Consider the following 26,973-nt stretch of genomic DNA (forward strand, 5'->3'; position numbering starts at 1 on the left):
CCAGTGGCGTGTATAGCTTGGTTGGATGGATATACGACCATCCGAACAGGCTTTAGACACCTTTAGAGCATCAAGAAGGCGTAAAATAGCTAGATTTACGAGCTAGTTTATTTTTGAGTGAATATTAGAAGTAGGTTTAGAGTTCGACATGGATTAAGATATCTTAGAATTTTAGTTTTTTTATGATCTCGCTTTATTGTGGTGGTGTTTTGCCATTCACACAGGGGGAAAAGATATTTTACTTGATCAAGCCCACCCCAACCAACCTCGCACTCTACGAGGAGTGGAGCTCATCGCCGAACCAGAGCGAGGTGTTCTTCGGTGAGAAAGTGGACAAGTGCTACAAGTGTGTCGTCCGACCAGGAACCACCCTGTTCATCCCTACAGGTACACTTCCTGTCTTACATCAGCACCTGCTGTTGTCATTCTCTCCTCACCATTCATTGTAGCCGTTTATTATATGGCACGAGCTACTTCCGGTAAAATCGTGCGCTCTGATTGGTTCCTTGGCAGGCAGTATTTTCCCGTAATGCCCGTGAGCGATTACAGACTTTCTTTCCAAGGTGCCGGCTTTCAGTGTTGCAAAAAACAAAACGACGACAAAAGATGAATTGGAAATCAAAACGGAATCAAAAACGGCAAAATGACAAACAAAAGTCAGCAAGTTATTCAAGAAATGAGCAACAAATGATAGGTGTTCAGAAACCGCTAACAGAAATTGTTTTGAAACTTCTAGCCGTTTATTCTGCACGCATGACTCGACTACGTTACAAATATGACGTGGCTGAAAGCAGCGCCGCGCCTCATTATAATGACCATCTATTTTAATCTTAGAAATTTAAAAAAGCCACATAATAAACTCCTTATTAACCTCGCTTGCTCGGGCTGTACTGTCAAGACCTCAGTCTGATATTTTCCCATAAAGACCTCACGCTCAGTTAATAAGTAGTTAAAGCTGGTCATTATTATTATTATTATTATTATTATTATTATTGCCGGGGCGGCACGGTGGTGTAGTGGTTAGCGCTGTCGCCTCACAGCAAGAAGGTCCTGGGTTCGAGCCCCGGGGCCGGCGAGGGCCTTTCTGTGTGGAGTTTGCATGTTCTCCCCGTGTCCGCGTGGGTTTCCTCCGGGTGCTCCGGTTTCCCCCACAGTCCAAAGACATGCACGTTAGGTTAACTGGTGACTCTAAATTGACCGTAGGTGTGAGTGTGAATGGTTGTCTGTGTCTATGTGTCAGCCCTGTGATGACCTGGCGACTTGTCCAGGGTGTACCCCGCCTTTCACCCGTAGTCAGCTGGGATAGGCTCCAGCTTGCCTGCGACCCTGTAGAAGGATAAAGCGGCTAGAGATAATGAGATGAGATGAGATTATTATTGCCGCGCAACACCTCTTGTACCCCCTCCACATGAACTTTTCCATATTTTGTATTGCTACAACCTGGAACTGAAACAGATTTAACTGGACATACATGTAATGAATCTACACCAAATTAACCAAAATGTTAAATTGGAGGGAAATATGTTGTGATTGCAAAAGTATTCCCCCCCCCAAAAAAAAAAATTTGTCCTGGCGCTGTCAGAGTTCACAAAATTAGTCAACCTTTGTACAATTAAAGTAATCTCAACTTGAATTAGATGAACCCAGGGTTTATTTGAGATCATAAATAAACAAACAGCATGACCAACAAGGCGATAACGAAATAAGTCTCGGACAAATGCCTCAAAGCATTGTACTTGGAATTCGAAAAGTTCCAAGTCCCGATCTAAACACGTTCCAGGGCAAGGTCATATTTGTATGGCTAGTATCTGAATTTTATAAACGTATATAAAACAATTTTCATGAATTATGTCTGTGTGATTGATTAGCAATGAGAAATTATGTGTAGGACGGGTTAACTGTCTTGTTTGTCATCTTATTAGTGAACAGTGTTGGGCAAGTTACTTCAAAACTGTTTTGCATTATTTATTACTTGTTACTGTCATTTTAAAGTAATTAGTTACATTACAATATTACTGTATTTAAAATGTAAGGCATTACACTACTATTGAATTACTTTTAAGTTACTCTCACCAAAATAACTGGAAGTACGGATTTGGCAATCTAAATGTAGCTCAAGACGGTCAATTAGCTCATCACACATCCAGTGGCAGGTGATGTGGTATCTGACTGAGCTCGGCTTATGGTTAAAAACAGTAGAATATAATAGCCATAGTGATGGCTCATGGCACAATACAAGGAACAATCATCGCAAGAACAGACAAAAGGTGAAAGTCTGGCAAATTGTGATAGAAATACTGCAACTTTAGGCCTATTCATATTAACATTAATTGAACTGTATTGTGGCGGCACGGTGGTGTAGTGGTTAGCGCTGTCGCCTCACAGCAAGAAGGTCCGGGTTCGAGCCCCGTGGCCGGCGAGGGCCTTTCTGTGCAGAGTTTGCATGTTCTCCCCGTGTCCGCGTGGGTTTCCTCCGGGTGCTCCGGTTTCCCCCACAGTCCAAAGACATGCAGGTTAGGTTAACTGGTGACTCTAAGGTGGGGTTTACATTAGACCGTATCAACGGATCATCAGATTAACGTTTTTAAAACGATTCGTGTACACACAGCAACGCCAATACACGATTCGCGTGCACACAGCAACGCCAATACATGGATACGCTCGGCTCCGCAGGCATCCTGCGCTCCAAATCACTCCGCCCTGAACAGCGAGTGCCCTCTGGAGGGTGCGCACTCCGGCCCTGCGCAGCTCACAGAGCGCGCGAGTGAAGCGCACGAGCAGTGATTCGGGACAAATAGCAGGAAGTGAAAGTCCGCGCTGTTTTTCAGCAGTCGCGTCACATGACCAACGTGGCATGACCAACGCCAGCGAATCAGGAAGGTGGATGTCACAGTGACGTTGTCCAATGACGATGTCAGCTAGAGCTCAGCACAGCGTATGGGTTCCTCAATGTTTACACAGCACCGGATCAGATATGTAATGGATTGAATACGTGGGCCCTGGCGGATTCAAGTTGTTCCGCCTGTGGAGTCGTTTCCCGGCGTTTTAATGTGAACGGACAGTGCATCCGCGACGAAAACGAGACGGATACGGTCTAATGTAAACACCACCTAAATTGAGCGTAGGTGTGAATGTGAGTGTGAATGGTTGTCTGTGTCTATGTGTCAGCCCTGCGATGACCTGGCGACTTGTCCAGGGTGTACCCCGCCTTTCGCCCGTAGTCAGCTGGGATAGGCTCCAGCTCGCCTGCGACCCTGTAGAACAGGATAAAGCGGCTACACATAATGAGATGAGATGAACTGTATTGTATTGTAATGTCTAAAGATATGACAGGATACAAAATTAGCATTTCTATGCCTTTATTGTTTTAAAGTTTACAGCATTAAGCATAGTTTATGCTTCATAAAAAAAAAAAAAGATTAGCCCTAAGGGATATGACTCCATTTCAGAAATTTAACAAAAATGAACATATTATGGCAAATCGTAGCCTACAATAAAACTGGCCTGAAAAAAACCCCCACAAGCCTTTTAAATCACGGCTAGACAATGACTATTAGCTATATGAGGCTACCCAGTCACATTTCGAAAAACGGAATTAGAAATAATAAAATCAAAGTGCTTTTAATGATATTGAAGTGCTTAGGCATATTAGCCCTCGAAGGAAAGGCAGCTCAATCGCTTTAGACCCCGTCCACACGTAGCCGGGTATCTGCTAAATCGAAGATATTTTTCTACGCTTTGGCCTGTCATCCACATAAAAACGCATCAAAAACGAATATTTAAAAAAACTCCGGGCAAAGTGAAGATTTTTGAAAACTCCGTGTATGCCTTTTCATGTAGACAGAGATAACCGGAGTTTTGCGTTTTAGAACGTCACAATCTGCGCCAAAAAAATGACGACAAATCTGCCCTGACGTCAAACGTGCGACCTTTGTTTACTGCAGAAGCCAGATTAAGCATGGACAAAGAGTAATGGATCGGAGTAGTGCCTTGAAAGCGTTAATTATTGTGCAGGTGCTATTTACATGTTTAATTTTAGAAGCCCAACTACTGATAAGATCCCCAATCAACGTTTTCTTGCGTCTTTTGAAGTTTATACTCCAAAATTGTGTTTAGAAGCAATTCTGTCTCCGAGTCTGTCCAGACGAACGAGCTTGGCGTCATGTTTTATGTTTAGGCGGAAGTGACGTCAACAGAGGGCTATTCTGATGTGATTAGGGGGCAGGATTTGGGGAAATAATGCCATCTACAGGTTGGGAATGCTTATGAATGTGATTGAAAACGCAGATGTTCGGTTATGTGTGGAAGGGATTTTTTTCGAAGACGAGGTGGTGTGGATAAAACATTTTTATAAACGGAGGGGGGGGGAAATGTTCGGTTTTAAAAATACCCGGCTACGTGTGTACATGGCCTTAGTCTGACTTCTGACCAGAAAAAACCCCTCAGTTATACAGGACAAAAATGTAAGTCAGCATATCTTCAACAACATACTCCGCCACAAGTCTCCTAACCTCCTGAGGCTGAAGGAGCATCTCAGAGCGGCAGAACGTTCATTTTGGCTGCTTTGTGATTTTATCGCCACTCTCATCCTCCGCTTGCTTCCTTGCTAACTTCATGTTACTATGGCACCTCTGGAAATGCTTAGTTAAATTACTGGTGCTATTTCGGGAAGTGGGCCGTTCTTTAGGTTTAGCACACAAAGTGCATTTGACTACGATGTTCTTCACATCCTTATTTTTCACAAACTTAAAGTAATGGGCGTATGCCCATCTGGAGAACGTGCTATCCGACGTTAGATCAGCTGCAGGTTCACTCATCTCTCTCTCCTGTCTGACTAGCCTAAAGGAAAAGGAAGTGAAACTTTTTGCGTGGACGTTTCACCTCTGCTGGTCTCGCGTGATTTTGGCGAATTTGTATGAAGGAAAAAAAACCCACCACTTCATTCCAGGTTAAAAATGCATTGTAACGCGCGTTACTGACATTTGTACCAAGTAAAATATGACCAAATTTTTTTCTGTAATGCCTTACATCACCGCGTTACCGCAAAAAGCAATGCATTACAGTAATTCGTTACTTTTGTAACGCGTTACTCCCAACACTGTTAGTGAAAAGGTAATATTAACAAGCTTTTTACAACACAACTAAATATATTTCATTAAAATGAAGTTTTATCGGTGAGAAAATGACGCAAAGCAAAATGTGTTTCCTGTTGGCCGCCATGATCAAATCAAATCAAGTTTATTTGTATAGCGCTTTTAACAATAAACATTGTCGCAAAGCAGCTTTACAGAATTTGAACGACTTAAAACATGAGCTAATTTTATCCCTAATCTATCCCCAATGAGCAAGCCTGTGGCGACGGTGGCAAGGAAAAACTCCCTCAGACGACATGAGGAAGAAACCTCGAGAGGAACCAGACTCAAAAGGGAACCCATCCTCATTTGGGCAACAACAGACAGCATGACTATAATATTAACAGTTTTAACAGGTATAACCCTCAACTGTCCTCATGGGGCCGTCCTTCACAGGAGCGGTGCGATAAAACTCCGACCAGACACAGGGCACCAGGATGGATCAAGCAGGTCCGAGGGGCAGAAGAGGCCAGCATCTCAATCCCAGGATCAACATGTAACTCAGAGGGACAGATGGGGGGGGGGGAGAGAGAGAGAGAGAAAGAAAAGAAATTAGGTCAGGTGTCTTGTCAGGTGTCTTGAGAACATCAGAGAACTTGGGCTCTGTGCATGTTGCCCAAATTCCTGCTGGGAATTCCAAGCTGACTGATGATTCGGATGCACTTTTCTGTGAGATAGGATAAGTTGGGTGTTTTTTTTTTTTTTTTCCTCCCCTTCAAATTCTGAGTACAAAAGTGCTGGGAAAGGATCAGGGTTTATTTATTTATTTATTTATTATTATTATTTTTTTTATCAGGACCATCTAAAACTTTGAGCTTCCAGTGGACTGACGTTCTTTCCATTGTTAAAAGTGGAAAGAACATGATACTTGCGCCTAGAAAGGGCCGTCCACCAAAAGTCAGCGACCGGGATAGTGTGCGTGACGGTTGTTTTGGATGTTCCCTACATTCCGGAGAAAAACTAGAAAGTGTTTAAGGCTGTGGAGGTGAGAGAAAGCTCTGCTTTTCCACTTAAAGACAAACAGCTGCCTTTAATGGCGGCTCCGCAGGAAGCCCCGGTGTGATTTTCTGCTCTTCTCTTTGGGGTCTGATGCCATCGGAGCCCACGCTCGCCGCCTCAACCCCACATACACGCATGCAAACAAAACACTTTCACCGATAAACACACACGGAGTTCAAACTCTGATCAAATCAGCTGTATAGCAAAGAATGGCATCTTCTGTTCTTCAGTCTTCATCACGCACTCTGTCATGTGCAGAGTCTTTTTAGGGTATTATTGTAAAATTGAGGATTGCTGGAGTTTTATATATCCATGATCTCAAAAAGGGACCGATTTTGGTTTGCCTCCTTGCATGATATTAATGGCTGACAGCTGGAAAAGTCAGGACAGCTGCAGTTTGTTCAGAAAAGCGTGTGTGTGTGTGTGTCAGCTGCTGATGTTTTCCGTCTCTTTCACCAGGATGGATCCATGGAGTTCTGACCTCTGAGGATTGCATGGCATTCGGAGGGAACTTTCTCCATAACCTTAACATCGGCATGCAGCTCAGGTGAGCGTTCAAGTGGAGATTTCAGGATTATATTCTAGATTTCAGTTTAGATCTTCGCTCTAAACCTCATTCGATTTAACTCTGAATTGGGAAGTTGGAACCCTTCACACCGTCAGTTAGCGTGTTATGACGCACGTGTCATGAACTCGTTGATTGAGCACACCTCCTCAGTAGGAATTCCAAATTGAGGGGCCGATTTCTCTGTTCAATATTGAGTTAGGAGCCTTCGATGAACAAACAGAGAGTTTACTAGCATGTGAACACCTAAACATCTCACCCAGATGTGTTCCTGCTCCAAACTGTTGCCACAAAGTTGGAGACATGTACAGTTGTTTCAGATGTCTTTGTATGCGGTAGCGGTACAGTTTCCTGTCCCGGCATGACAATTGTGGAACAGCAGTGGTTGAATTATCACAAATCCCCACAGCCACGCCCTGAAATGTAGTGGAAAGCCTTCCCAGATGTGTGATGGCTATTATAAGAGGAAATGAGGGATACATCTGGAACGGGGTGATGGTCAGGTGTCCACAAACTTCTGGCCGTGTAGTGTATATATCAGGGACTGAATTGTAGTCCGTTTTTCTGTCAGGTGTTATGAGATGGAGCGGCGGCTAAAGACTCCCGACCTCTTCAAGTTTCCTTATTTTGAAGCGATCTGCTGGTATGTGGCCAAGAACCTGCTGGAGACCCTCAAAGGTGTGTAAATCTTTTATGGACATTATGTACAGTGGTGATGTGGTTTATATTTACACACAACTAAACTAGTCTTCATGTGTTTGATAAACCGTAAAGGAGCTTTTCTCATCCAAGGTTTCTGATGAACTTTCAGGAGTTTACAGACAGACACACAGAGACAGAGACACACACACACACAGAGAGAGAGAGAGAGAGAGAGAGAGAGACAGACGGATGGAGAGAGGGACACACAGACAGACGGAGGGAGAGAGAGAGAGAGACAGACGGAGGGAGAGAGAGAGAGAGACAGACGGAGGGAGAGAGAGAGAGAGACAGACGGATGGAGGGAAGGAGAGAGAGGGGGCGGAGGGAGGGAGACGGGGAGAGAGAGAGAGAGGCGGAGAGAGAGAGGCAGAGAGAGAGAGGCGGAGGGAGGGAGAGAGACACAGATGGACGGAGGGAGGGAGCGCGAGACGCACGGGCGTAGGGAGGGAGGGAGAGCGAGACGCACGGGCGTAGGGAGGGAGGGAGAGCGAGACGCACGGGCGTAGGGAGGGAGGGAGAGCGAGACGCACGGGCGTAGGGAGGGAGGGAGAGCGAGACGCGAGGGAGGGAGGGAGAGCGAGACGCGAGGGAGGGAGGGAGAGCGAGACGCGAGGGAGGGAGGGAGAGCGAGACGCACGGGCGGAGGGAGGGAGGGAGGGAGAGCGAGACGCGCGCGCGCGCGCGCACACACACACACACACACACACACACACACACAGCGAACAAAATGTAGAAATAATGGTTACACACGAGAGTTGTGAAACAACATTACATCTGTTGCTTTGTTACAAGGTGGTTTAACCCCGTGCTAGTGTTACATTCAGAAGTAAAATATTAAGAAGCTAACAAAACAGTCGGGGGAGGATGGAGGATTTTTGAAGAATTCGGGTCGAGTAAAAGATATTTTTGATCCTAAAGCGAAGGTCTCACATAGCCAGAATCACTTCATGGTAGAAGCCAGTAGACTATTTTGAGCCTTCCGGGGGTCAGCTGACATGCGTTCCGGGCCCTTCCATAGAATTCCCTCGGAATACATGAGAGCCGGGGAGTTACCTTGACAACCATGAGGGTGTGGCTTCCATCCCCTGGAAGTTTCGTCATGTTGAAAATTGTTGCGGGTCAAGCGCCAGATGAATTCATCCGTCACAACCGTGAAGGCATATGCGAGGCTTACGTGGGCTACCGAGGGTTACTGTAGCGTTCCCTCACAACCATCGAGCTCAAAATGTTCACGGAACAATATTCTGCAGAAAGTGAAATGTTGTCGAGGGGGCGTGGCTTATTTCGTCTTGCCGTGGCTATGCCCTACTGCAGTTGTGAAAACTGTACACGTTGCCGTCATTGCCGTAAGGCCATATGTTGCTGCCCCATTGGTTTTATCGGTGTGTTCCGTGGTGGATATCATGGCTTCATTTACATATTTACTCCGCCCAAATTTAAGCCACGAATCACCTCTAAAATCTACCTGAATGGCCACAGTAGGCCCAGCCACGGTTCTCACAGACCAACCGGCTATGTGTGACCTTAGCATAAGATTCTTTGTGAATATGAACCCTGGAGTAAAACTGCCCATGTGTCCCCTGTCCATATTGTTATTTATAGCGAATACAGAGAACACCGTTTCTCCAGATTGTTACTAGATGGATCAGATGACAGGTTTATTGTTTCTCTTCACCAGAACTGCGAGAAGATAACTGTGTGCCTCCTGGTTACTTGACGAAAGGAGTGAAAGCTTTAATTACTGCACTGAAGAACTGGCTAAGGAGAGAGGTAAGACGCCGCTAATAACGTCTCCTCAACGATGACATCAAACCAGTGTACATCGCACACCGTTCCATGTTCTTTACGTCAGAGCTCATGCAGGAGCTTCTCTGGGATAATCTCAGTAATCTACAGGTGCTGGTCATAGTATAATTAAAATATCATGAAAAAGTTGATTTATTTCAGTAATTCCATTCAAAAAGTGAAACTTGTATATTATATTCATTCATTCCACACAGACTGATGTATTTCAAATGTTTATTTCTTTTAATGTTGATTATAACTGACAACTAATGAAGATCCCAAATTCAGTATCTCAGAAAATTAGAATGTTACTTAAGACCAATACAAAAAAAGGATTTTTAGAAATGTTGGCCAACTGAAAAGTATGAACATGAAAAGTATGAGCATGTACAGCACTCAATACTTAGTTGGGGCTCCTTTTGCCTGAATTACCGCAGCAATGCGGCGTGGCATGGAGTCGATCAGTTTCTGGCACTGCTCCGGTGTTATGAGCGCCCAGGTTGCTCTGATATGCCCCTTTTCCACCAAAGCAGTTCCAGGGCGGGGCGGCACGGTGGTGTAGTGGTTAGCGCTGTCGCCTCACAGCAAGAAGGTCCTGGGTTCGAGCCCCGTGGCCGGCGAGGGCCTTTCTGTGCGGAGTTTGCATGTTCTCCCCGTGTCCGTGTGGGTTTCCTCCGGGTGCTCCGGTTTCCCCCACAGTCCAAAGACATGCAGGTTAGGTTAACTGGTGACTCTAAATTGACCGTAGGTGCGAATGTGAGTGTGAATGGTTGTCTGTGTCTATGTGTCGGCTCTGTGGTGACCTGGCGACTTGTCCAGGGTGTACCCCGCCTTTCGCCCGTAGTCAGCTGGAATAGGCTCCAGCTTGCCTGCGTCCCTGTAGAAGGATAAAGCGGCTAGAGATAATGAGATGAGATGAAATGAGTTCCAGGGCTGGTTCGGGGCCAGTGCTTAGTTTGGAACCGGGTTTTCTGTTTCCACTGACAAAGAACTGGCTCTGGGGCCAGAAAAACCGGTTCCAGGCTAGCACCAACTCTCTGCTGGGCCAGAGGAAAGAACCGCTTACGTCAGTGGGGGGGTGGAGTTGTTAAGACCAACGACAATAACAAGACCACGAAAGATCGCCATTTTTAAGCGACGAGAAGCAGCAGCTGTACAAACGCGAAGTCATCCATTATTATTATTATTGTTGTTGCTGCTGCTGCTGCTTCTTCCGTGTTGTTTTTGCTTCGATATTCGCGCCAAGGTTTATGCAAACGTAGCGACGTAACTGACGTATACAGCGACGTAATGACGTGGCTTCCCTTAGCACCGTGAGCTATGGAAAAGCAAACTGGTTCTCAGCTGGCTCGCAAGTTGAACGAGTTGTGAACCAGCACCAGCACTGGCCCCGAACCAGCCTGGGAACTGATTTGGTGGAAAAGGGGTAATAGTGGCCTTCAGCTCTTCTGCATTGTTGGGTCTGGCGTATCGCATCTTCCTCTTCACAATACCCCATAGATTTTCTATGGGGTTAAGGTCAGGCAAGTTTGCTGGCCAATTAAGAACAGGGATACCATGGTCCTTAAACCAGGTCCTGGTAGCTTTGGCACTGTGTGCAGGTGCCAAGTCCTGTTGGAAAATGAAATCTGCATCTCCATAAAGTTGGTCAGCAGCAGGAAGCATGAAGCGCTCTGAAACTTCCTGGTAGACGGCTGCGTTGACCTTGGACCTCAGAAAACCCAGTGGACCAACACCAGCAGATGACATGGCATCCCAAACCATCACTGACTGTGGAAACTTTACACTGGACCTCAAGCAACGTGGATTCTGTGCCTCTCCTCTCTTCCTCCAGACTCTGGGACCTTGATTTCCAAAGGAAATGCAAAATTTACTTTCATCAGAGAACTTAACTTTGGACCACTCAGCAGCAGTCCAGTCCTTTTTGTCTTTAGCCCAGGCGAGACGCTTCTGACGCTGTCTCTTGTTCAAGAGTGGCTTGACACAAGGAATGCGACAGCTGAAACCCATGTCTTGCATACGTCTGTGCGTGGTGGTTCTTGAAGCACTGACTCCAGCTGCAGTCCACTCTTTGTGAATCTTCCCCACATTTTTGAATGGGTTTTGTTTCACAATCCTCTCCAGGGTGCGGTTATCCCTATTGCTTGTACACATCTTTTCCTTCCCTTTGCCTCTCTATTAATGTGCTTGGACGCACAGCTCTGTGAACAGCCAGCCTCTTTAGCAATGACCTTTTGTGTCTTGCCCTCCTTGAGCAAGGTGTCAATGGTTGTCTTTTGGACAACTGTCAAGTCAGCAGTCTTCCCCATGATTGTGTCGCCTGCGGAACTAGACTGAGAGACCATTTAAAGGCCTTTGCGGGTGTTTTGAGTTAATTAGCTGATTAGAGTGTGGCACCAGGTGTCTTCAATATTGAACCTTTTCACAATATTCTAATTTTCTGAGATGCTGAATTTGGGGTTTTCATTAGTTGTCAGTTATAATCTCTCATCTCATTATCTCTAGCCGCTTTATCCTGTTCTGCAGGGTCGCAGGCAAGCTGGAGCCTATCCCAGCTGACTACGGGCGAAAGGCGGGGTACACCCTGGACAAGTCACCAGGTCATCACAGGGCTGACACATAGACACAGACAACCATTCACACTCACATTCACACCTACGGTCAATTTAGAGTCACCAGTTAACCTAACCTGCATGTCTTTGGACTGTGGGGGAAACCAGAGCACCCGGAGGAAACCCACGCGGACACGGGGAGAACATGCAAACTCCGCACAGAAAGGCCCTCGCCGGCCACGGGGCTCGAACCCGGACCTTCTTGCTGTGAGGTGACAGCGCTAACCACTACACCACCGTGCCGCCCTCAGTTATAATCATCAAAATTAAAAGAAATAAACACTTGAAATATATCAGTCTGTGTGGAATGAATGAATGAATGAATGAATGGATATAATATACAAGTTTCACTTTGTGAATGGAATTACTGAAATAAATCAACTTTTTCATGATATTCTAATTATATGACCAGCGCCTGTAATCTGCACCTGGAGGAGATCCGAGCTGAAGGGCAGCAGGTCAGGGCTGGTATCTGGTGTCCAGTGAGCAGGACATGAAGATCAGACTTCCCCTGTCTTACCACAAAACCCATTATTGTCTTCTCCTTTTCGCTCTTCCACTCCAGGTCACTGAGCCTGCTAGCGAAGTCCCTGATCATATCAGACCCAACCATCTCATTAAGGAGCTCACTAAGGAAATCCGTCACTTGGAGGTACCTTTCAGCACTCGTCTCGCTCGCGGACTGCTTCTGATTTTTCACCAAGTTCTGTATGGATTCATTTAATTACACGGCAACTATTAAAGCCAGGGCTTCCGAAAGTTTTTTTTTTTATATATATATAAAAAGTCAACTGAACCTCTTCAACTTAAGATTTACCTTTAGTGCTTTAATCAGGATAAAATTTTATAATCAATGGTAAAGCCTGTTGCTTAAGGCATTTACAGTGCTGAGCGTAAATGAGTGCACCCCCTTTGAAAAGTAACATTTTAAACAATATCTCAATGAACACAAACAATTTCCAAAATGTTGACGAGACAAAGTTTAATATAACATCTGTTTAACTTATAACGTGAAAGTAACGTTAATAATATAACTTAGATTACACATTTTTTCAGTTTTACTCAAATTAGGGTGGTGCAAAAATGAGTACACCCCACAACAAAAACTACTACATCTAGTACTTTGTATGGCCTCCATGATTTTTAATGACAGCACCAAGTCTTCTAGGCATGGAATGAACAAGTAGGCGACATTTTGCAACATCAATCTTTTTCCATTCTTCAACAATGACCTCTTTTAGTGACTGGATGCTGGATGGAGAGTGATGCTCAACTTGTCTCTTCAGAATTCCCCATAGGTGTTCGATTGGGTTCAGATCAGGAGACATACTTGGCCACTGAATCACTTTCACCCTGTTCTTCTTCAGAAATCCAACAGTGGCCTTAGATGTGTGTTTAGTCATGTTGGAAAAGTGCACAATGACCAAGGGCACGGAGTGATGGTAGCATCTTCTCTTTCAGTATAGAGCAATACGTCTGAATTCATGATGCCATCAATGAAATGCAGCTCCCCGACACCAGCAGCACTCATGCAGCCCCACATAAGGACGCTGCCACCACCATGTTTCACTGTAGGCACCAGGCATTTTTCTTTGTATTCCTCACCTTTGCGACGCCATACAGTTTTGAAGCCATCAGTTCCAAAAACATTCATCTTGGTCTCATCACTCCAGAGTATAGAGTCCCAGTAGTCTTCATCTTTGTCAGCATGGGCCCTGGCAAACTCTAGGCGGGCTTTTTTGTGCCTGGGCTTTAGGAGAGGCTTCTTTCGTGGACGGCATCTATGCATGCCATTCCTCTGCAGCGTACGCCGTATTGTGTCACAGGAAATAGTCACCCCAGTTTGGCTTTCTACTTCTTTAGATAACTGCAGTGAACTTGCATGCCGATTTTCTTCAACCCTTCTCATCAGAAGACGCTCCTGTCGAGGTGTTAACTTCCGTGGACGACCTGGACGTCTCTGTGAGATGGTTGCAGTTCCATCTTTCTTAAATTTTTGTACCACTTTTGCTACAGTATTCTGACTGATAAGTAAAGCTTTGCTGATCTTCTTGTAGCCTTCACGTTTGTGGTGTAAAGAAATTATTTTCTTTGGGGAATTCTGAAGAGACAAGTTGAGCTTCAGTCTCCATCCAGCATCCAGTCACTAAAAGAGGTCATTGTTGAAGAATGGAAAAAGATTGATGTTGCAAAATGTCGCCAACTTGTTCATTCCATGCCTAGAAGACTTGGTGCCGTCATTGAAAATCATGGAGGCCATACAAAGTACTAGATGGCGTAGTTTTTGTTGTGGGGTGTACTCATTTTTGCACCACCCTAATTTGAGTAAAACTGAAAAAATGTGTAATCTAAGTTATATTATTAACCTTACTTTCACGTTATAAGTTAAACAGATGTTATATTAAACTTTGTCTCGTCAACATTTTGGAAATTGTTTGTGTTCATTGAGATATTGTTTAAAATGTTACTTTTCAAAGGGGGTGTACTCATTTATGCTCAGCACTGTATATCCATCAGTTTGTTATGCATATTAACAACTTTTTGTTGTTAGTATTTTTACTATTCGAATTTGTATTTGAAAATGAACAAATATATTACATGGACACGAGTGTTTTACTGGGAATTACGCAACTCGTAGTTGTATTTTTCATCCGAGCTCCATTCAGGACATGGAGAACCCAAACCGTGACACAAATCTCTATATGTGAGGGAGTTGTTTTGATAAGTCTGAGGACTTTTTGTTTGTGAATGTGTCGATGTAATAAAAAGACATTCACATGTTGGTTTGAAGATATGAAGTTTATCTTCTCGTGTTGAAAAACTTGTATTTTTCATGCAAAATACATCACGGATCTGAGTGACATATTTAAATAATATTGGCTGGTTACTGTTAGTTTTTTTTCTTTTTTATCAGACATCTAATTTTTTAGGTTTGTTTACCTGACATGTTTCGACGTACGACAGTCGTACGTCGAAACATGTCAGGTAAACAAACCTAAAAAATTAGATGTCTGATAAAAAAGAAAAAAAACTAACAATATTCAATATAAGACATAATGAACGTAATCGAAAGAATATTGGCTGGTGTTGAGTGGTATATCAGATATATTCCATTCACCTAGCATGATGATGAACAAGTTGAAGACGAGTAGCTGAATGGAATATATCTGATAGACCACGAAAAAAAAGCCAGCCAATATTTTATTATTATTATTATTATTATTATTATTATTTTACATTCCTTTCGGGTGTTCAACACGTCTTTCTCTTTCAAAATTCTCTCAAAATCTTCCATATTTAACGAAGCAAACCTGGCGGCCGTGTCTGTTTGCCAATTGTCCCAGTCGCTCGCTAGCACGGAAGTTTTACATTTCCGATGTGTGATGTCATGTTGCCTTGACAACCATGCAATATCTTAAACCATATTCAACACTCATTCTCTGTTGGGTAGAGTGACGTAATACACGTAGAATAAGCGATATGCTAATAATATTGCATGCTATCGAACCAAATGAATGAAACCTGCTAGAAGGGAATAGAACACATGTTTTATTCCATGGAAAAAGTGTCCTATATGTATAATAATTCCCAGTATTCCACGCTGATGACGTCACTCCCAGTGTTTTCCTGCTGACTAGACGCGCGTTGTCAAAATGGCAAACCGGTTCAAAGTTAAAATTCTTTTGATTAACTTGTGGATGTGTCCAGATAATATAGAGCGTTACACGGTGGGGTGAAGATATGAAGTTTATCTTGTGTTGAAAATATTTTCAGTCTTTTGCTTCACTCAGTCGTGATGTATACGTTCACCACTCGAAGATAAACTTCAGATCTTCACCCAGTTATTTAATGTGACATTGAGATTTCTATCAGTCTTATCTCATTATTCCAATATTTACGCTATAAACCACAAACAGTACAGGTTTTTAATTAACTAATTGTGATTGATTAAAAATTTCATAATGCAGTATTATAATTTTTTGATCATGATAATATATTTTTTTTTAAACAGCAACTGTGAATCAATTCAGTGAAATATTAATAATAATTTATTATAATGGTTAGTCATTATCATTTTTGTGCCATACTTCTTTTCAGGTTTCTTATAGGTTTATTATTCTAACTTGATAAAAATGATAATAGTTACATAATTTTAAAAAATGGCAACCATTAATTATCAGTGTCAGAAATAATCTTTCCACGACAGAAAACTATTTAAGCAACTGCACACTAAAAACACGCTAAATCTGTCGTCTGCGTCTCATATCAAGCTGCTTGTTTTCTGATCTGAATATATTCGTGTGCTTTGTGTCGATAGACTCGTTAATATCTTTATTATTCAACTCCAGTATGGTGAGGTCATGGTTTGGTGGTTCTCAGGTCAGTAGAAATGGGATGTTGTACTTAAAAATCTGTCCTCTGATCCTGTTCTAGCTTCAGCATCAATTCCATGTTGGAAAAGTCGACACACTTGTGTTTAGCTGATTGTTGGTGTGATGCTCTTGCTGGAGGGTTTCGACCATTTCAGATGACACAAGGCTGATCTTCTGAATGTGGGTCCGTTTCCCCGTTCTGTTGTAGGAGGATCAGGGTGGGAATGGTGTGAGCAAGTCTGTGAAATCTCAGGGAAGCTTAGCGTGTCCTTCCACGAGGTCGTCTCATGAGAGAAGCTCCCAGATGCGCAAGAACGGCAGACGGCTCCGGCATCACCACCATCACCACCACCATCATCATCATAATCATCATCATCATCATCATAATCATCATCACTCTCACACGCCCAGAGCACCATCCAACCTGGACATCTTCGAGCAGCACACTCAGGAGGTCCTCAGGAGACTGGAGATGAGCCCCTTTGAGGATGTAGGTCAACACACCTCTCTGTCTTGCTGTCTATCTATCTCTCTTTATCGATGTCTGTCACCAGCTATCTGTCTGTCTGTCTGTCGCCAGCTGTCTGTCTGTCTGTCGCCAGCTGTCTGTCTATCTATTGCCAGCTATCTGTCTGTCTATCGCCAGCTATCTGTCTGTCTATCTCTCCATTGCCATCTCTCTGTCTCCACTATCTGTCTATCTCTCCATTACCATCTATCTATCTGTCTGTCTGTCTGTCTCTCCATTGCCATCTCTCTGTCTATCTATCTCTCCATTGCCATCTCTCTGTCTGTCTATCTCTCCATTGCCATCTCTGTCTGTCTATCTCTCCATTGCCATCTCTGTCTGTCTATCTCTCCATTGCCATCTCTCTGTCTCCACTATCTATCTCTCCATTGCCATCACTGTCTGTCTGTCTGTCTGTCTGTCTGTCTGTCTGTCTGTCTCTCCATTGCCATCTCTCTGTCTATCTATCTCTCCATTGCCATCTCTCTGTCTATCTATCTCTCCATTGCCATCTCTCTGTCTGTCTATCTCTCCATTGCCATCTCTCTGTCTCCACTATCTATCTCTCCATTGCCATCACTATCTGTCTGTCTGTCTGTCTCTCCATTGCCATCTCTCTGTCTATCTATCTCTCCATTGCCATCTCTGTCTATCTATCTCTCCATTGCCATCTCTCTGTCTGTCTATCTCTCCATTGCCATCTCTCTGTCTCCACTATCTGTCTCTCTCCATTGCCATCTCTATCTATCTATCTATCTATCTGTCTGTCTGTCTGTCTGTCTGTCTGTCTGTCTGTCTGTCTGTCGCCAGCTATCTGTCTGTCGCCAGCTATCTGTCTGTCGCCAGCTATCTGTCTGTCGCCAGCTATCTGTCTGTCGCCAGCTATCTGTCTGTCGCCAGCTATCTGTCTGTCTATCTATCTATCGCCAGCTATCTGTCTCAATCACTATCTATCTATCTATCTATCTATCTATCTATCTATCTATCTATCTATCTATCTATCTGTCACTATCTGTCACTTATCCATCTCTATCACTATCTCTCTCTATTGCTTTCTTGCTGTCTCTCTATCACGCTCTCTCTCTTCTCGCTATCTCTATCGCTATCCATCTCTCTCTCCAATCGCTCTATTGCTATCTATCTCTTGATCTCTATTGTCTCTCTTTCTCTGTATCATCTGTCAATCTGTTTATCTATCGATCTCTACCCACCAATGTCTCTGTCTATCTCTGCGCTCTCTCTCTCTCTCTCTCTCTCTCGTCCATCTGTCAATTGCAGAGGAATCAGATCTCTCATGATCTTCTCTCCTGTTCAGGATTCTTCCTTCAACCTGAAGGTGAAGTTCAACAAAGTGTCCACAGCCTCTGCTGCAGCTGCTGAGAGGAAGCTGGACAACCACCTGCGTCTCGTGATGTGCAACGGCCGCATCATCAGGTGAGGGAGACGTCACCGTTCCTCCTCGTATACAAATAATTAAACTAAACTAAACCGTCATTTAAAAGATCCTGCAAAAACTCGATAATTTGGCTCCGTTTGAGTCCGATGATCGACTTGTTTCGTTCGTGAAAAATATATCACCAGCAGAGAATTTACAGAAATGACCATCTTTTATTTTGATTTTCTTAAAAACCACAGAACCATGAAGTGTTTTCAGGTTAAAACCCAGGACGGTATCGGGATCCCCTTACTGCTGCTAATATAGGAAATAAATCGGAAGTCCAGTAATGCAGGATGTGCTGAGGGCTGGGTGATGCGACATAACACAAAGAGGATACCGTGATACTTGAACACATTTCAATGATGCATGATGTGGATCACGATGCACAGTTTTGCTAACAAGCTACCAGCGAAACACACTGACTCTGACCGTATATATTATTCAACCATCATGTTGTAGTAGTAATAATAAGAATAAGTTCAACTTGTATAGCACTTTTCTCACACCCAAGTTCGCTTTACAATTACAAAAAAAAAAAGTGTCATCTATCCCCCGCCCTATATACCAACTATATACCAAGTTTCAAGATATTATTTGTCACATTTTTCACGTTCTGCTGCAGAAAACCAGCCTTTACACTGACCTCAGCAACGCATGGCATAAACCCACCGGACCTTTGGTCCAGGGGAGCTAAAAATTAAAATTTCTCACATTTCTTAGTATCAAAAGGCACATATCAACACACATACCAACTTTCGAGACTGTACTGCTCATAGTTTTCAAGTTCTGCTCCGGAAACAAAACCTACCCCTAAGACTAACCTGAGAGATGAAGTCTGAAATTGTTTCCATGGAAACATGAAAAAATTAAAATTCCTCAAATTTCTTAGTATGAAAAGGCACATCTACATCACCTTGTTAACATGTATACCAAGTTTCAAATCTGTATCGTGAATAGTTTTGGATATCTCATCTCGTCTCATTATCTCTAGCCGCTTTATCCTGTTCTACAGGGTCGCAGGCAAGCTGGATCCTATCCCAGCTGACTACGGGCGAAAGGCGGGGTACACCCTGGACAAGTCGCCAGGTCATCACAGGGCTGACACATAGACACAGACAACCATTCACACTCACATTCACACCTACGCTCAATTTAGAGTCACCAGTTAACCTAACCTGCATGTCTTTGGACTGTGGGGGAAACCGGAGCACCCGGAGGAAACCCACGCGGACACGGGGAGAACATGCCAACTCCGCACAGAAAGACCCTCGCCGGCCACGGGGCTCGAACCCGGACCTTCTTGCTGTGAGGCGACAGCGCTAACCACTACACCACCGTGCCACCCTAGTTTTGGATATATGCTCCGGAAACAAACATTGCTCTTAGAAACGAAGTCAAAATCTATTTTTTATGTAAATATTTGAAAAATACTTTTTTTTTTTTTTCTTCTAAAATCCAGAATAGCAAAAGGCACCAGTTCACGTGTTGCTTGATATGTATACAAAGTTTCATGAAGGCATCTTCAGTAGTTTTAAAAATGTGGCCCGGAAATGAAAACACGGCCGGACCGACCGACCGACCCACCCGTTTCTATAAAAATAAAGTTCGTTTGGGCAAGGGATTAAAAAAAAGTCTACCAAAAGAGGGTCGGGATGTAATTCCAGTGGCGTAGCTGCCACTGACAGACGAAGGTCTGTCCCACACCACCTGCACAGCCACCACGCCGCCACCGGGCAACATCGCTCGAAACACCGCGCCATGGATCCAGAAAGCGAGCACACAGTCTCCGCTGCACAGAGCACTGGACAATCCCGATGTGAAAAAGAGCACCGAGATCACTGCGGTCCATAATGAGCAGCACAGGCGTCACCCAAGGCCTGAAGGGAACCGATGCCCAAAACTAGGTCTGGAGCTACACCATGTCTGGTGGACAAAACATTCAAACAAAGAACAAACATCAAACCATACAAGCACAAAAAAAGCAGGGAGGGGAAAAATAGGTCTCGATTCTATAGACCTCTTGCAGTCACGTGACCGGAATGTAAACAGCCGCCATCTTGTCGGTCAAAAACACCGCTGAATACTGCTGCACTCGTGTACAGAATGGATCACTTTCAACCGACGGACTACACGGCTCAGTTTTCTAATGAACAGATAACTAGATATATGTCTAAAATAAACGACCTACAGATTAGTGACCTTTATCGATTACCGGACGGAGTTTTCACGATCGTGTCAGTTGATATTGAACTGCCGGAGGTGGAATACCCAGACGTGTATAATTACCTCATTAACTTTCCCTCGCTGTTCAGTGGTGAAGCACTGCGTGCTTATAAATCTCTGCACAGTTATCTTTACAGAAATTCAGGATTTGTCAGCCGCCCTAAGATGTGGCATCTTGTAAACAAGAAAATAACAATCCTCATTGGACGGGCAAGTCACTTAAGTATTGAGACCCCGCTGGTCTCGCTATCTCGTCCAGAATGTTGTGCACGCGATGGAAATCGCTACAAACCGTCATTTTTTGCTGGAAACCAATGTCCAGTAAGTCCATACGGTTGTAGTGGATATTGAAGTCCGGTACAGACGAACAACACGCAAAAATACACACAAAAAACAAACGTGCACAGGTAGGGAGAGCTTGTAGTCTATCACTATTACTGTATATATGGTATACCTGATAGCAGCAATCCATTTTGCACGCCTGTCAGGGTCCCGTGGCAGCCTACTGTCAAGTGTATGTGAGCATCATGGGTTTCCCACACTTGAAAGGGAAGGACTCGGACACAGGATTCCACTCGTCTTATGTTTTATTGATTTTCAGTGGAGTTGACGTTGTAGTAGAATTGTATATAGTAGGGTTTTCCAGAAGAAAAGGTAGAAGTAGAAGGCGGAAATATGGCGTTTGACCGACAAGGTGGCGTCTGTTTACAATCTGGATCGGATGTGACGTCACATGCAAGTGCTCCATATGATTAATAGTTGCAGTCTTATTTTAGTGATGTTTCTTCAAATCATTCTGTCAGAATCTGTAATCGAGTTGTTCTTCAGTTGTAGTGAAACGACCTTCATGGTGGACTTCATTAGACTGGTACCAAAATCCAGAATTGTGACACCCAAAGGCATTTTTGAGACAAAGTCGGCAAACAGTCTTATTTTGTCAATTTGGGTGTGCCGAATTCAAATCTGCAATATCCCGAGCTCTATCTGACCTCTGTTGACCTCTAGAGGTCATTGAACTTTGGGCCTGTAAACGTCTCAGCTGAGCCCAGTTTCTCAGCTTTCTAAGGAATGAAATGTACTAAAATGATTAATGAAGTTAGCAAACGGCCTCGTTTGTTAAATGTTTGGGTGCTGAATTCATTTTTCGTTTGTAAAACGACATATGACCTCTGATAACCTCAAGGTCATTAAACTTGGCCTATAGGCCTATGCATTTAACGGCATTTTTAAACTGACTTTACTCCCCCGAAAAGAATATGAACAGACAAAAAACAAATAGAAAGGAACAAATACAACATTAAATGCCAGTCCATGTACATGTGACTTACTTTTCACAATGAGAATGCCTCGGCGATCACCTTACATAACATTGCATTACATTTAGCGGTTATTGTTTATACAAAGCTACTGAAAAAAGGACAGATTCAGCAGCATACAAAATGTGGGGGTATACAGGTTAATCAGGGTTAGGATATATGAGAGGTTTTTTCTTTGTTGTTTGTTTTTTGTAAAGGCTTTACCCCGTTTAAAACAAAACAAACAAAGAAAAAACCTCTCATATATACTCACGGGGTTCTCCCCGTGTCCGCGTGGGTTTCCTCCGGGTGCTCCGGTTTCCCCCACAGTCCAAAGACATGCAGGTTAGGTTAACTGGTGACTCTAAATTGACCGTAGGTGTGAATGTGAGTGTGAATGGTTGTCTGTGTCTATGTGTCAGCCCTGTGATGACCTGGCGACTTGTCCAGGGTGTACCCCGCCTTTCGCCCGTAGTCAGCTGGGATAGGCTCCAGCTTGCCTGCGACCCTGTAGAAGGATAAAGCGGCTAGAGATAATGAGATGAGATGAGATATACTCACGGGCGCAGATAGAGGGGGGGACGGGGGGGATTCGTCCCACCCAGATTTAAATTCACCTCGTTCGGTCCCCCCCCACTTATAGGGAGGAAAAAACGTCTATGCTGTCTTTCTTTGCATAAGGCAAACCTCACGGAAAAATCAAAAGACTAATTACCATTCGGTTTATTGAGGTGCACAGCACCCACGTGCAATGAACCGGTGCTACAGGTGCCCTAGCCCCTGCCCCTTTTCTGTTTGCTGTCCAAAGTGCCCTTTTCATAGGGACTGTTTTGTTGTTGTTGTTTTTTTTTAATATTTGTAAAAGATAAGTTAGCTCCAACATCAATATTCTCTACAATTTGACAATAATATATGAAATTATAGATTTATAAAAGAACGTTTTTCTATGTAAATGCGGGCATCAATCCGTGACGTCATGCATTCAGTGAGCCTCCGTGCAGAAAGCGCATGCAGGCGGTTGGCAGTGGGAGACAGTGCGAGGAACGGCATGGTGAGGTCACACTGAAAGTCTCCTTTCATTTCTTATCTGAACATGCAATATTGTGCAGCTTAGAACACAACAGTAAATGCGTAGGGTTGTTTATCATTTAATGAAGCCGCCTAGGCTATATTTAAACCGTTTGCTCCATCCATTTCATTAACGTGGCAGATTCGGAAACTTTAGTTTGAACGACGGCGTTAATAACACATTCTAGCAGCTTCGAAAACTTAAAGGAACAGTCCACCGTACTTCCATAATGAAATATGCTCTTATCTGAATTGAGACGAGCTGCTCTGTACCTCTCCGAGCTTTGTGTGACCTCCCAGTCAGTCAGACGCAGTCAGACGCGCTGTCACTCCTGTTAGCAATGTAGCTAGGCTCAGTATGGCCAATGGTATTTTTTGGGGCTGTAGTTAGATGCGACCAAACTCTTCCGCGTTTTTCCTGTTTACATAGGTTTATATGAGCAGTGATATGAAACAAGTTCAGTTACACAAATTGAAACGTGGCGATTTTCTATGCTATGGAAAGTCCGCACTATAATGACAGGCGTACTAACACCTTCTGCACGCTTCGGCAGCGCATTGATACGGAGCTCAGGTATCAATGCGCTGCCGAAGCTCGCAGAAGGTGTTAGTACGCCTGTAACGCGACCGCCATTTTGGACATGTAGTGGACTTCGGCTCGAATCAGTTTGAATGCGAGGAAGGCGACAAACGAAAAACATAAAAGAAAAAGGAGCGAGATGCAGAAAACACCTTCACTATCCAGCGACGTAGGGCATTTACAGGGCGAGCAGAGGGAGAGGTATTTGCAAAAATTGAGGTTAGCAGGCTTAGAGAACGACGTTTACCTGCTTCCACCAGGATTGTTCACTGACGTACGGAAGTACACGAAGCCCTCGTCTTTACCTGACTTCGGCCCACATGATCTGTATACCTATGTCGTTAAAAACCCATCGCCATACACATACACGCCAACGTCCGAGGTTCCGGAGCGCGCTCCGGCTTGCTCCAGGAGTGCTCCGGCCGAGGTTACGGAACGCGCTCCGGCTTGCTCCAGGAGTGCTCCGGCCGAGGTTACGGAGCGCACTGCTTAATTTGAGGGCAACCTCGGCCGGAGTGTGCTCCGGAACCTCGGCCGGAGCACTCCGGGAGCAAGCCGGCGCGCGCTGCTTAATCTGAGGGGAACCTCGGCCGGAGCACTCCGGGAGCAAGCCGGTGCGCGCTGCTTAATCTGAGGGGAACCTCGGCCGGAGCACTCCAGGAGCAAGCCGGCGCACGCTGCTTAATTTGAGGGAGAGCAAGCCGGAGCGCGCTCCGGAACCTCGGACGTCGGCTCCGGCAGCTATTTATACTGGATCCGGTGTAAATAGCTGCCGGATCATAATTACGGTAAACTAGTAAATACAATAAAGGAAAAACTTGAGACTGAAAGGTTTTAACAGTCATCCAAATGACTGAACGTAAACATTGCTACAGTAACATACCAGCTACTTGTTGACATTAGCTAGTCAACAATAGCTACTACAGAAGAACAAAGAGGTTACAATGGGTTATTTTAGCCTATTTGGTTACACACTCGCCGCCACAGAATGTTAACACCAATGTAATGCCTTTTCTGGCTAATTTTATTCGTCTTACCTCCAACAAAGTGGTCACTACACAAGCGCTGGTATGCCGAGGGCTGCCAATCTGTTAATGGCCGCTATCCATCTTCTCCGTCGGGATCCGATAAAATGATAACCCTTGCCTTGTTTGTTGATGGTTACTACATCCAGGTGCACAACAATATAGTGGCATGATGGAAGCCTTGCTGAAAGTAAAAACTTTCTTTGCTGCCGTTCCTCAATGTTGGCTGTGGTAAACTACTGGTAGTACACGTCCAAAATGGCGGCCGCGTTTGTCGTGACGTCACGTGAAAAGGGTCCATAGGCCAAGTTTAATGACCTTGAGGTTATCAGAGGTCATATGTCGTTTTACAAATGAAAAATGAATTCAGCTCCCAAACATTTAACAAACAAGACCATTTGCTAACTTCATTAATCATTTTAGTCCATTTCATTCCTTAGAAAGCTGAGAAACTGGGTTCAGCCGAGACGTTTACAGGCCCAAAGTTCAGTGACCTCTAGAGGTCAACAGAGGTCAGATAGAGCTCGGCATATTGCAGATTTGAATTCGGCACACCCAAATTGACAAAATAAGACTGTTTGCCGACTTTGTCTCAAAAATGCCTTTAACTCCTTAAATAAGCACTTTTTTGAATTTTGGTACCAGTCTATATGGTGCGTGTGTGTGTGTGTGTTTGCACACAGAGACGACAGGTGGCGCATCCGGAAAAAGAACATGGCTGCCAAAGAAGAAACGAGCGATCAGAAGAGGTACCCAGTAAAGGTGAAGGCAGCGGTGGTGAAGGAGGAGGAGGAGATGGAGGAGAAGCAGATGGAGGAGAAGCAGCGCTGCACAGCAGGTCACGAGACGCCCAGTCCTCTCAGAGGTGATGCGGGTTTGCAGTGAATGTGAAACACTTTAAAGGAGAACTGAAGTCATTTTTAAACTTGCTTTATTCCTTAATTAACGTGTTATTCAATTACGTTTTCGGTTTTAGTAACCTTATATCGTGACTTGTATTGGCAACTAATTGCAATTAAATATTACAGTGGTGCTTGAAAGTTTGTGAACCCTTTAGAATTTTCTATATTTCTGCATAAATATGACCTAAAACATCATCAGATTTTCACACAAGTCCTAAAAGTAGATAAAGAGAACCCAGTCAAACAAATGAGACAAAAATATTATACTTGGTCATTTATTTATTGAGGAAAATGATCCAATATTACATATCTGTGAGTGGCAAAAGTATGTGAACCTTTGCTTTCAGTATCTGGTGTGACCCCCTTGTGCAGCAATAACTGCAACTAAACGTTTCCGGTAACTGTTGATCAGTCCTGCACGCCGGCTTGGAGGAATTTTAGCCCGTTCCTCCGTACAGAACAGCTTCAACTCTGGGATGTTGGTGGGTTTCCTCACATGAACTGCTCGCTTCAGGTCCTTCCACAACATTTGGATTGGATTAAGGTCAGGACTTTGACTTGGCCATTCCAAAACATTAACTTTATTCTTCTTTAACCATTCTTTGGTAGAACGACTTGTGTGCTTAGGGTCGTTGTCTTGCTACATGACCCACCTTCTCTTGAGATTCAGTTCATGGACAGATGTCCTGACATTTTCCTTTAGAATTCGCTGGTATAATTCAGAATTCATTGTTCCAGCAATGATGGCAAGCCGTCCTGGCCCAGATGCAGCAAAACAGGCCCAAACCATGATCCTACCACCACCATGTTTCACAGATGGGATAAGGTTCTTATGCTGGAATGCAGTGTTTTCCTTTCTCCAAACGCTTCTCATTTAAACCAAAAAGTTCTATTTTGGTCTCATCCGTCCACAAAACATTTTCAGTAGCCTTCTGGCTTTTCCACGTGATCTTTAGCAAACTACAGATGAGCAGCAATGTTCTTTTTGGAGAGCAGTGGCTTTCTCCTTGCAACCCTGCCATGCACACCATTGTTGTTCAGTGTTCTCCTGATGGTGGACTCATGAACATTGGCTAATGTGAGAAAGGCCTTCAGTTGCTTAGAAGTTACCCTGGGGTCCTTTGTGACCTCGCCGACTATTACACGCCTTGCTCTTGGAGTGATCTTTGTTGGTCGACCACTCCTGGGGAGGGTAACAATGGTCTTGAATTTCCTCCATTTGTTCACAATGTGTCTGACTGTGGATTGGTGGAGTCCAAACTCTTTAGAGATGGTTTTGTAACCTTTTCCAGCCTGATGAGCATCAACAACGCTTTTTCTGAGGTCCTCAGAAATCTCCTTTGTTCGTGCCATGATACACTTCCACAAACATGTGTTGTGAAGATCAGACTTTGATAGATCCCTGTTCTTTAAATAAAACAGGGTGCCCACTCACACCTGATTGTCATCCCATTGATTGAAAACACCTGACTGTAATTTCACCTTCAAATTAACTGCTAATCCTAGGGGTTCACATACTTTTGCCACTCACACATATGTAATATTGGATCATTTTCCTCAATAAATAAATGACCAAGTATAATATTTTTGTCTCATTTGTTTAACTGGGTTCTCTTTATCTACTTTTAGGACTTGTGTGGAAATCTGATGATGTTTTCGGTCATATTTATGCAGAAATATAGAAAATTCTAAAGGGTTCACAAACTTTCAAGCACCACTGTATACTTATCGGCCTGTTCGGTTTTTAGCCGTGTTGAATTTAGTTC

General features: G+C 44.0%; 1 protein-coding gene across 2 annotated transcripts in view; it reads left to right on the forward strand.

Moving 5' to 3' along the window:
* kdm7ab (lysine (K)-specific demethylase 7Ab) overlaps positions 1-26,973 on the forward strand; it is a 121,890-nt gene that overhangs the window by 69,600 nt on the left and 25,317 nt on the right. For both annotated transcript variants that reach the window (XM_060928366.1, XM_060928367.1), the window contains exons 7-14: positions 225-387; positions 6,591-6,678; positions 7,268-7,374; positions 9,077-9,168; positions 12,361-12,447; positions 16,377-16,658; positions 17,992-18,110; positions 24,989-25,170. In XM_060928366.1, the coding sequence (XP_060784349.1) occupies positions 225-387; positions 6,591-6,678; positions 7,268-7,374; positions 9,077-9,168; positions 12,361-12,447; positions 16,377-16,658; positions 17,992-18,110; positions 24,989-25,170 (1,120 nt within the window). The remainder of the gene's footprint in view (positions 1-224; positions 388-6,590; positions 6,679-7,267; positions 7,375-9,076; positions 9,169-12,360; positions 12,448-16,376; positions 16,659-17,991; positions 18,111-24,988; positions 25,171-26,973) is intronic.

Source organism: Neoarius graeffei, chromosome 8 (assembly GCF_027579695.1).
Source record: "Neoarius graeffei isolate fNeoGra1 chromosome 8, fNeoGra1.pri, whole genome shotgun sequence".
NCBI classification, from domain to species: Eukaryota; Metazoa; Chordata; class Actinopteri; order Siluriformes; family Ariidae; genus Neoarius; species Neoarius graeffei.